The 12,681-nt window shown below is 33.2% G+C and overlaps 1 protein-coding gene across 3 annotated transcripts in view; it reads right to left on the reverse strand.

Annotated features, from left to right (window-relative positions):
- FUT8 (fucosyltransferase 8) overlaps positions 1-12,681 on the reverse strand; it is a 104,297-nt gene that overhangs the window by 8,209 nt on the left and 83,407 nt on the right. For all 3 annotated transcript variants that reach the window (XM_005522417.3, XM_014252116.2, XM_088057860.1), the window contains exons 10-12: positions 9,764-10,010; positions 8,429-8,605; positions 2,002-2,152 (exon numbers count right to left, since the gene is read on the reverse strand). In XM_005522417.3, coding sequence (XP_005522474.1) covers positions 2,002-2,152; positions 8,429-8,605; positions 9,764-10,010 — 575 coding nt within the window. The remainder of the gene's footprint in view (positions 1-2,001; positions 2,153-8,428; positions 8,606-9,763; positions 10,011-12,681) is intronic.

A 12,681-nucleotide genomic window follows, 5' to 3' on the forward strand; every position in this document is an offset into this window, starting at 1 on the left:
GTATACTTACCTGTACAATGAAAAATACAAAGACTAATAACTTCCAGAAGGAAATTATGGCAGAAGGAGCTATGACTAAATGAAGACTAAAGAGATTTAAAAAAAAAAAATCTTTGTTCTTATGTGTAATCTTAATTCCCCCACTGTGTTATGATTTGTGTAACCCCCATGTGGCTTTTCTATAAAATTTAATTAATCTATTCAATTAATGTGATGTTGCTGAAATATAGTGCCAAGCCAGGACCCTTGACTCTCCATTACATGACAGGACTAATTCCTTAACAACAGCATTTTAAGGAAACCTATTCTTCTAGTCTTTTAGAAAAAATGTGAAAAACAAGCCAGCATAGAATTGATTAACGAGAAAGTCCAAAACCACAATGGAAATAATTTAACCTCACTTTCTCTTCATACCTATTGGACAAAAGATGGTTATTTACTGCCTTATTTTGCTTACCTTCAATGCCAAAGTAACTATCAAATAGTTTATTTAAGTGATGAATGGACAAGGATAGCAATTCAATTGTTAGAGATAAGAGAATCAAATTTTAAACACCTTAAAATGAAACTTTAAGAATAGTGGGAAAACTTGCCATAGACCTTTTAAAAGCCCAACATATGAAGATTCTATAGAGATCCACCTTGTTGCATGCCCAGAAAAACTGGTATTAAATTATTTTTGAGGAGTTTGAATTATTAAAGGACAATAAATTGCCTAGAACAAATTAAGTTAATTACTGGACCAAATTCATAGTCCAGCTATTGACAGTAACACTCTAATATTTGATCTCTTATACTTCAGTAGAATTTTCTGCAACTCTGGAAAACCAAATATGTTATCCAATAAACAAGTCTACTGTCAAATGCATGGTGAAAGAGAATGAGAGCTGAGCCCAAAGACACCATGTACCTCAAATGTACCCTCAAAGGGGGTTGCATCAGATGCCCCCCAGAAGTCCTGATCAACCTGTAGCACCTTAACTGTGTTGAAGTATTTTAAACACATATTCTTCTTTCAAAATGACTCCAATACTTAAAATTCAATTACAATATATTCTGACCAAGCCATCTGCAGCTATATTTAAACTCTATTTATACCCAAGGTTTTGTTTAAAGCAAACACTTATCACTTTTAACACAGCTATCTGAATATAATAAAGGCAGAAAATCTTAGAGATTTTTCATTAAGTTTTTATCCAAGACTACACAATTCTTCCTTCAGCCTATAAACTGTCTCTACACCAATGCACTTGTGGCATTTAGGAACTACAGCCATAGGTTTTGTTTCTTTCACTGTGATATGCATTCAGTGGATGTGCTTCAGCTAAATCAAACATTACCACTACAGTGGATGGCTCCTCACAGCTCTTCTTAGTAAGGATTTCTACTTTGGATTTTACTCAGGTCTTTGGTCTGAAACAGCCTGTGTTAATAACCTTCTAAATATGCTATAAAATGTCATTCTCTCTACAGGATGTGGTGAATGGTAAATAAAGTGTATGCACAAGCATGATTGGGGTATAAGAGGCTTTTCTATACTTTTTGTAGTTTTGCTATCTTCTTGCTACAGCAATTTTATTAAGAATTCTGCCTGTCAATATAACACCGTATTGACCATTTTGTTAATATTAATATTGTGCTTGTTACCTATTTGTCATTACAGTGCAGCAGAAAATTTACACTTGAGGCTGTGGAAAACATTTCGTTTTCAAGTAAATTTTAACTTTTGAATTTTGTGTCCACTTCCATCTAACAGTACAAATATGTGTGATTGAAGAGAATCACAACAGCAGCAAGTAAAAAACCATCAGTCAGTCTGACAGAGATCATATCTTGCCATCTGTGAATTAGGTGGATCAGCATATTAGCTACAAAATACTGCTTGGTGACTTTTTGCAGCACTTCTAATCTTAAAACGGATTTTTACAAACAGAAGCATGAAGAAAACTAAGATTTAGAACTGGTACATATAATCAACATTGTGTCTGCACTGCACTTTACCTGGGATGAAAATGTACAGACCAGGAAGTCTGCCTGAGACAAAAAGTGAATATCCAGAATGACACCTCTTAGGGAGTTTTCAGTGTATCGGTTATGGAGTCCTGCTGACCAGGATATGGAGTTATCACTGATAAATTCATAATTTGGATACCTGTGAAAATACAATAAACAGTTAATAGCATTGTTCTATGTATTTTTTTAAGAAGCATTACCTCTGCTGCAAGATAAGGTTCTTAATTTGTTTTGAGTCTCTGCTTTACAGGAAATTAATTACAATTTTGCTGAACCTTCTAGAATGTCACTGCTGCCTCCAAGCATGTCCTCTCTTTATCTAGAAAAAATAATTACATAAAAAGATCCTGTAAATCTGTATGATACATAAAGTATAAGTGAAAGAAATATCAGTAAGTATATATCACATTCTGCAAATGATGCTGATTTTAGATGAAATATACTCAGATCACTAAGTTTTCTCTACTGCTAAACAGGATATGGGATTCTGATTTTACTAGGCTACATTTATTACCAGACTATTAGATACTGATTAGGACACTGTGCAAAAAGAACAGTCACCTGTAAAAGGACATATTAAATAAATGCATGTAAACTAATGAAAAGAATAAAAAGTCTTTCACAGTTTGTAAGGCCATATGGAGAAGGAATTTTTCAATTCACTGGTCAAAAGAAATTAAATGTGGAATTCTATGCCAATACACTTCTCTTGACTTATTACAAAAAAAAAATTAATACTACTTTAAGGCAAAATATTTTTTTTTAATATGAAACCTTAGTTTATATGATATTAAAAGATTTTATCATATAACAATAACTCAATATTATTTTAAAATCTATTTAAAATATTGAAAATTTCTCAAAAAGATTACACTTCTGTAATGGGGAGCTGAAATCGGAAAGAAACTGTAGAAAGAAGCACAAATTAAACTAATTAAACATTTAATAATTTAAAATATTAATTAAATAATTAAATTTTCAATCTGCCCCCTATCAAAGACAATTATTACAGATGTAACAAAGGTGGTAACTATGTTGCTACTACAGAGCAATTATTTTCAATTATTAAGTGCAACTCACATGACTATCAGCCAGCTACAAAATTTCAACTACACTTATTATTACACAGTTTATCATAAAAAAACCTATATATATACATAAATAAAAGTTTTTTTCAAATCTGTAACTTCATTGTAAATATAAATCAATTCATTATATAAGAGAGCAAGAGAGCTAATATAACATTCCTAAGAACATGCCTAATTTATTCCATTTTAGTGTTAAAAATATGGGGAAAATTTATTGAAAAGTGAAATGGACAAATATAGTTGCCTTTTGTGAGTAAATCAGTAAATTTATCTCAAGAGCAAATCAAAATACTGTATGCAAAATGTCCACTTTTAATGTGGAATGTATGGGACAGTTTTAAAGGGTGTATGTGATCATCAAGGTCAGGAAAAGTTACAATTAAAAAACAATAAGAAACAAATTAATAGAAAATCAACAGAAAAAAGAAAGAGAAGGCAAATAGAATAATTGCTAATAACCCTTCTGAGGAATTACAACAGCTTATTTGAAGTTAAAAATAGATTTTCAGTAAGAACTCTTTCACAATTTAAATTTTATTTCTGATCTTTTTTTGTCTAACACTTTTTGTCAATATTTAACCAGTTCTCAAAATAGATGACACCACAATATTTGTCACATATTCTGTTATCATTTTCATTGGGTTAATCATATTAGATTTTTGGTTTTTTTAAAGGAAGAAAAAAGTACAGACCAAACAGAAATACATCATACTCTACTCCGAGAGCTAGCTGAGAAACAGAGATAAGCATCAGTCTTATCTCAAGAAAACAACTGCAGGTGGAGCAACACAAAGAACATTTAACAGAAGATGGCATTTCTAGGGACAGTGAACATGGTAAAGATATTTGCAGACCCCTTTGCAAGTTCTTGGTATCAGGAATATCACTAAAATTAATCATTTCATTCAGACTTGAAAAATCAGAATCCATATGCTGAGCAGACACAAAAGAACTTGTCTTGAAGAATTTGGTTTCTTACTAGCAAAAGATCACTCTAATAACTTTAACGAATGAACCACAAGGAAAAAAGTGTCATATCTGATCTGGTAAAAAGCAAAAGGTGAGAAATATTTACACATCTTTTTTATGCATACATTTAAAATGTTCGCCTTCTTTCATTTATTCTGAAACAGTAGCTGAGATGCTGTTAGATCTGGTCTTAAATTCTGTCTTATAAAGTTGATCCAAACTCTTCTAACCAACAGCTTCAGAGCCCACTCTTCAAAATAATCATCAAAGCTTGTAATTTATCCACTCTCGTGGTTAAGTTTTCAAACAAGCACTTTTATGTTGTCTCCCACACACAATGCTTGGGAAAAGAGGTTTCTTTTAAAATGTGAGTGAAATAGCAGCCATACTCAGTGTGACCAAAGAATCTTCTGGTCCACTATCCTGTCTCCAACACAGGCTGAAAGCAGAGCATAAAGAAAAATATAGGAGAAGGCCAGGCACACACTCCTGTCAAGCTGTATATGGCCCACTGAGTTCCTGCATTTAATTCTCCTTCCCACTCACTACAGTGATTGAGATTCTATTTGAAGCTATTCTTGCCATAAGGACTGCAAACAATAAAGGAAATAAAACTACCAAAGTTCTATAGTTAACTCTTGCTTCCTTACATTGCCTTCTCCATCTGTATTTATATTATGATTAATGTAATGCTTACATTTTAAGTTTTTGGGCATTTTTATTTCTTTTTAAAGTAGAAATTAGGCACAATCCTATTCCTAGGATTCCTGAATGTGTAGAATATGATTCAGACATTATAAGTTGTCATATTTTTATTGACAGAATCACCAAAACACAATATTGTGTAGGATGCCTTCTAGCATAACTCACATAGCCTCTTCTCTGAAACAGGAAAGGCCCAGATTGTGAATCATGGAATCATTCAAGTTAGAAAAGACCTTTAAGACCATTGAGTCCAACAATAAATCCAGCACTTCCAAGTCCACCACTAAACCACATCTTGAAGGTGCCAAATCTACACGATTTTTAAATACCTCCAGAGACAGTGACATTATATTTCCTTGGGCAGCCTGCTCAAAGACAAAACCAAATAATGGAAACTGGCACGGCTCTGTTTTCTTTGTATTGGGTTACATATATGTAGTGTATCTCTTCCACATATGTAAAAATAATACCCAGTTCTTTTAAAGCTATCTAATAGATTCTTGAAACCTATGTACAGGCCAGGAAAAATTTTATTTTGTTTCATCTTATTAGAAAGAGAAAAAAGAAATCAAAAGAAGGTGGGGAAGAGAGAGTTAAAAAATCTTTCCTTCCTGTACCTAACACCCTCAGATAAGAATACAAATCAAGCACAGGTATGGGACTGTTTCAAGTTTGTGTTTGGTTTCAGAACCTGATTGAGCTTCTTGTGTAACTACAACTTATCACTGCAGGTGCAAAGCAAGGTGAGTCCCAGGCTCCTGTTCCAATTGCTAGGCCTGTGGAAGTTTCCAGAACAGCACTGAAAATTTTCTTCCCTCTGAAAGAAGATTGTGAGTATAAACAGATTGAGTAAGAAATAATGTGTTTTCTCAGGTCTTGCTCTAGAAGAAATTGGAAAATTTATGAGCTGTTCATCAGATTCCAGTATTTTGAAGCACTGCTGAATTCTATATATCTGGCATACTACGACTTGGGAGGATGGGGAGGGTTAGCCAAACTACAGATAGTAGAAAGGGAGAAGTAAAAAAAGGAGAAAAAAGAAAATACAGATGACTTTACAGGTAAACATTCTGGAAGGAAGAATCTGATTTGTTGAATTTTTGTGCTCATGTACAAAAGGAAGACACTGAAATAGGTTCATATACAAACCAGATATATATTAAATATGGTCTCCTAAGAATTTATGTATATATAATCTGCATTATTTTGAATACCTTAGAGAGTGAAGATACTGTAAGTAATATTACAGACTAGAAAACACATGTACTAGACATTCAAAAATTTGCATGTGAAAACTATTAAATCAGCCAAAGAAAAAGCAATTTACACCATCCCTAACACATCACTTACCCAAGATAAATACCAGGAACTCTGCTTACCAGAAGCTGTCAAATACTTTAATCCCCTGATCATTACAGTTGTTGAACTCTCAAACCTTCTACTCTCTACTAAAATTGTTCTTACATGATCCTAATTCTGAAAATATATCACTTCTTTCCTTCTTTTGGAAATAGAACACAAAAACTCTACAAACTGGTGGCAGTGACTGCACTATCTGTACTGCTGTATTTGCAGTTGGTAGACATCTGACTGCAAGGGAAGTTTCTGAATCTTAAGTCAAAACATTTCTGTTTTCATGACCATGAATAGCTTAAAATACTTCCCTTGCTAGAAACAACATGCCTATTCATGTGAATGTTGGCTAAATGTTCTTTACTTAAATGCCAACGCTGTTTGACAGCCAGTCACTCTCTTGTAGAGAGATACAGTACCTAGTACTTACTAATATTATTGCACCAAATAATGAATGCAACATAAGCTACTGCAATGTGACAGCTGTTTCTATCAAAGCTTGGTAGCTCAATGTGACTAGAACATTTTTGTCAGAAGCGTAAACCAATTTATAGTTGATTTCACAAGAAGAGAAAGAAAAGCTTCTTTGCTGCCAAAACATGACCTTAACCTGCCTTCAGATGTTATTAAATGCCCAAACATCAAATTGCATCCTGCCTTCTGTGAAATCACAGGAAGTTTCAAATGCCTTCTACTCAAGGGATCTGAAGCTGCAAGCAACAGTAGGGTGCAAGCAACGTAGGAAATTATGTTTCAGTGTAAGCTGTGACCTGAAAATGCAGCAGTAACACAAAAAATTCTTCAATACTTACAGAGTCTATGCCTTTTATGAAAAAAACATAAAATTAATGCTGTATGACTGAGCTGTATCTTACCATATTAAAGTAAAATTGTGATTTGGAATGGACTTGAGCTGTAATTCTTAATAAAATTCAGTATTCTTTTACTGAATAAGTTACAATTCTACAATTATTTTTTGTTGCTATTACAAACTTGGGATTATATAGGTAGAGCATGTCACTATTCACAAAGAATGCTAAGGTTTGAAATTTAAACAAAAATAAAGAAAAATGCATAACTAAAATGGTTACATCAATATTGAATTCTGTTATGTTACAAACAGTTATTAAAGTTAGTCAGGACAATATAATTAATTAAATATTATAACCTCAACTTTGCATTACCTGTCTTTTAAAGTGCAAATCTAAACAATGAAGTGCTACAGTTGTATTCTGCCAGAACACATACAAAAAAAGGAAGGATTAGGTTGCCTTCATCTGGAGTTGAGTTTGTTCATTTAGTTTTTACAAAACACCATCATTTTAAACAGCAGCCTTTTATAGATATGAAAGAAAAACAGAAACAGCACAGTTGAAATAGACAGATTTTCAATGCTGTAGAAAGTTCTTCTACTAAAAAATAACATTTTCTGCTTACCTTGCATATGCCAAAGAAAATCTGTTACGTAGTATGGTATCTTATATATTTTTTCATGAATGTCACCAAGAATAGAACAGTTCAATAATTTACCACTACGGAGTTGCTTTGATTTTAGAAAGTATTAATTAATTAATTAATTAGCAGTATTAATTTACAAGAAAATACAGGCCATGTAGGAGTAAATGAATGTTTACCATGTATCCATTTTCTAGAGAGCTAGAAGAGGATACAGAGCAAAAAAAGGGGGCAGACACTGTAAGAAGTCCTATATTTAAGGACAAAATTATTCAACATGTATGATGAAAGTCTTCTACGCTATCACTATAGAAGGCCTCCTGAAAGAGAGAAGAGCTTCATCATAAGCTTTTCAACCCAATTATAAAAATTCCTCTGGCAACTGTTCACAAGAGGTATTTTTTGGACAGGTTTCATATACTTCTTAATATATCAACCAGGTTTTACAGTATTTCTGATTAGTTTCTTTTTAATATGTATGTTCAGTAAGAAATTTATTTTTTATATTTATATTAAAATATATTTCTATTATTTATATGTATATTATTTTTATTATATTTATTTATTCTACATGATTGATTTGTTTTTACATAGTCACAGGTATCTTGCTCAACTCTCCTAGATTTTTAACATTAAGCTTTGAAAAGCATACTTGGGAGAAAGAAAAATCAAAAAAAGGAATATCTGAAAGAAGAATCAAAATCACTTGAAAATTAAGTGCAGTTTTAACTGAATAAAGGATTAAAACCAAAAATTATACTAAAACTTGTGATGCACCATACTCAGAAATTGTTGTAAAGCCAACCGGAAGGACGGAACTGTAATATAATTATAATTCATCTTACTTGGATTTTGCCTCTTGCAACAACGAAGGGTCATCTGTAGCCAAATAGACTCTTTTTTTATCAACATGCATCCTGCGAGCAAGCAGCTCAAAGCGCTCCTCCACGTGTACCATGTACTCTTCAATGGGGTGAAATGCTGCCTCTGTCCCTACTTTGTCTGTCCTTCGGACGTGAACACTGGAAAAAGGGAGAAACCAGGAATTACATTTGTAACTACTATACATGCTTCAGCAAATGAAATGTTAAATTGAATCCCTACATAAAATAAGGATGGATTAAAACTCATCCACATCCATCAAGACACACAGACAATATGAAGTTAGTCTGTTCTCAAAAGCAATAAAATAATCTGACAATGTAAGCGAAGGGAAACTGAAAGAAAGGAATGAAGGACATTGAATTATAGCATATAAAGTGGCATTCCTTTTGTGCACAAGGTTAAGTTATCTACTGTAGATAGATAATGCTTGATCAATATAGGTCAAAAGGAAAACAGGAATATCTGCATCATATAATGCATAGTTTGAATTATGGTAGTTACAAATGCATTTTTTGGAACTCCTTGAAAAGTAACAAGTCTTCAGATACAGCAGCGGTGAAGTGCCCTACTGGCTCAAGGTCAAAAACCAACTAACATTTGGACAACCTACTGTGTAATCCTAGAAAAAGAAAGTTTAAGGACTGAAGGAAATTCTGGCAAAGGAAGAAGACTCCAGCACAGCAGCAGCAACATTTTTCACACTACATGATGGGAAAACCTTTCTCCCACAAGCTGCTTTTTGCTGCTTTTGTTCCTTTTCCCTGTATCTCCCCATAGAGACCTTTCCAATTCATCATTATTGCTGAGAAATAACAACTGTGAAAACACCAGCAGGGAAGGGAAAGGCACATTCCATGTTCGTATGTAGCCAGTAATAAAATTAATTGTGAATTGTGGCATGTATTAATTTTTTTTCCTCAAACATAAAAGTTATAGGCACTGGAAAGAAGACACAGACAGTAAAGTGCCTGGAATACAAGCTGTAAGACAATTGCATTAATGAAATTCTGTATTACCAGATGTGGAAGATGTGTTAAGAAACCTTCTATTGAGCTGCCTTTTATATATCTGTCCAGCTACAGGTAGACAAGTGTGCTGAAGAAGTACTTGTAATCAATTTGTATTATTCACAGTTAAAAAATAAGAGCTTCATCTAGAAATTGCCCTCTCTCCCCACAAAAATACTTTGAGACTCTGATTACCATCATAAAACATTTTTTTTTTCTGAACAGGAATCACTACGTATCACACACATATTAAAGCACAAACAGTTAAAAAGAAAACTAAATACCCACCCGATCACTGGATGTTTGAAACCAAGTTTCCTTGTGGCTTCCTCTATTTCTTTTTCTAGCCAAGGCTGTGGACGAATCAAGTATTTCACAAACTGTGAGACCCACCACACTGCAGGATCCCCATGTACACGAATTAGTCTATCAGCCAAGTCTTCAGGGACAGCCAAGGGCAAATAGGGTGGCCGTGGGTGTAAGCTGTCAACAATGGGAAGTTCCACCACCTGAACATCCTTATCATTAGCCTCACCTGTTTTAAAATACATACTAAGATGAGTCAAGTAGTTTACTTTATTAATAAGCTTTACCATTGGCAAATAATATCCCAAACATATCAACTCATCTGTATCTTCAATTTCAAAAGGACTACCTAACCCTTGCTCTACTTTTTCAAAAGCAGCATTAACAAATCTAATACAAATCAGTTTCAGAGCAGATTTATATATGAACTGTATCTAACAATGCACACAAGTAGAACAAAATGGAAGGTTCTTGAATTCTTAGCAGTTGTTAGTTAATAAAACATAAAATGCGTTCCTGTTTGTATATTGATACCTTCTTACATACAACTATACCATTACTGTGTGCAAAGGCTTATCTGGACAGTCTGGTTATCTGAAATGTCTAAAATTCAGTTACTTCTTAACAAATTAAACAAATAAATATTTTAAAGCATAAGAAATAATAATAAAAAAAATAATTACAGCTCTGCTGCTCTTTTGACCACATTTTATTGCAGTAAATTACAGCATTCCAGACATCACTATAACCACTGAATTAGTTACTCTGTTGTTAGAACAGGAGAAAGATCATTCCTGTCTTCAAGAACTTAAACTATGAAATTAAATAGACCACAGAAAGCATAAGTACCATATAAGCATGTGATATACATACAGGTAAGAATTTGTTGTGTTTTAAATATTAAGTATGGTAGAATATAGAGATGGTTTAGATAGGATTTTAAATCAAGGTTTAATAGCCACCAAACATCTTTTACAAGTTTTTATAAAAGACACCAACACAACTATCTACACACAGCTGCTAATTCAAAGCTATGTTCATATACTGAAATAAATTATAATACATGGCAGCATAAAACAAAACATTGCATTTTTGAAGCATTGAACATTTCAGCTAATATTTCTAGTGTGCTCATTTCCTCCAAAATAATGTTTCCATTGTCTGCAGTATTTACTGGCAAAGATGGTAGGTTCTCCCTTTAGTGCTCATCAGCCAGGAAAAAAAACTGCTTTAAATATAAGCAAATCAAACCCATAGAACTGTTGATGGCCAAGTAAATGTTAATGCTGAAAGAAATCAATTCAGGGAAGGAATAATGAGTTTAAGAGTTTGAGAACAGTTAAAGATCCCAAAGGTTGGAACACTTCTGCAAGACTAGTCAAAATTGTGCAGTAACTCTCTGAGATCTGGTTATTTAAGTAAGGAATGTTTGTTATGCTCAGGTATATTTTCAATTCATTTTTACCAGATTTATCTATCTTCGAAGATGTATCTGTATGTCAGTATTTCATCACTGCACTCTATACCATCACTGTAAGGGATTCTTTAGAAGAATTTCACACATTACAGTTATGGATGATTCTTTTTAATTCAAGAAGCCAGTTCACATTTTTATCATCTATTATATCACACTCATCACACTCATAGGAAAAAATTTAATAAAAGCTAATAAATTCAGCAAAAATTTGAGCATTTAAATCGTCTTATAATATGATGGATAACGCTTTACTAGTACGACTTCAGAAAGCTGCAATAAAGAAAAGCAGCATGAAACCAGGGAAGTGCTAAATCTGGTGCAGATGTGAAGTATCAGGCAGAAGTTTAGACAAGAAATGTTTAGCTTGGGAATGGTATGGAAGAATGCTTGAGGTTCCATCCTTTTCACCTTTTTCCCCTCAACTGAGAATGGGAGAAAAAACAGGGTCACAATAAAACACTAGCAGTCTTCAACAAGAGAAGAAAGAAAAGACTTCCACCTTGAGTTAGAGAAGGAAATTTGCTGCAAACCTTTTGAGGTGAAAAAGGGGGTGATGCAAAGCTACATATAAAAGGTGGATTTTTATTAAGTACAGCATCACTGACAAGCTTTTAAACTTTGTTCTGTGACTGAATAAAGATGTTGGTTTGTAAAGACAGTCATTTGTAAAATCTTGCTATTGATAAAGCTGATTGAGCAATCTGACCTACTTTTTGACATTCCTACCCTGAAAAGCACTCAATAAATTGTTCCATGCTATTCAAAGGAAGAAAAACTCTCAGCATATATAGCAAACGACATTAAAGTATACCAAAATCACAGAATATCAAAGAAGACTGTGAAAAAAGAATCAGATTTCACCTTTCAACTCTATGTGATATGTTGTTTGAATAGTAATGAAGTTGCAAGACTTGCTGCAAATAAAATCAGAAACAAACAATGTATTTCATTAAGGAAGAACAACTTGTTCAAAATTAATTACTAGGTTGTCTTTAAAGAAAAAATACTAATCAAATCATAAATATGGCCATGTCTATTTCAATGATGTTGTAGTTTGTTAATTGCTTACATACAATTCTCATCTGCATAATCAAACACATAGATATGTGTAAAATTCCAGAAAACCTTATAGCAACTCTCTAGATTGTATTACCCACATTATCTGAATATCTGAATGAAGGAAAAACTCCCTATTAGTCTTCATTCACTTTTAAAAGTATGAGATGGATGAGAGAGATGCAGTAGAAGGAAAACTTAGAGTAACTGTTTGCTTTTGCACTGGACAAAACCAATGTAGAGTAACTCTTTAGTAACCGTGAAGGAGTAAACAACTCTCTGCAGCATACAGGCAAGAGACAGCATTCTTACCCTACTGATCACTTTTTTTTTAAATTTTAATTCAGTATTTGTGATAGGATTCCTA

Source organism: Pseudopodoces humilis, chromosome 7, assembly GCF_049639895.1.
Source record: "Pseudopodoces humilis isolate 2021_Gansu_Grassland_sample_001 chromosome 7, ASM4963989v1, whole genome shotgun sequence".
NCBI lineage: Eukaryota > Metazoa > Chordata > Aves > Passeriformes > Paridae > Pseudopodoces > Pseudopodoces humilis.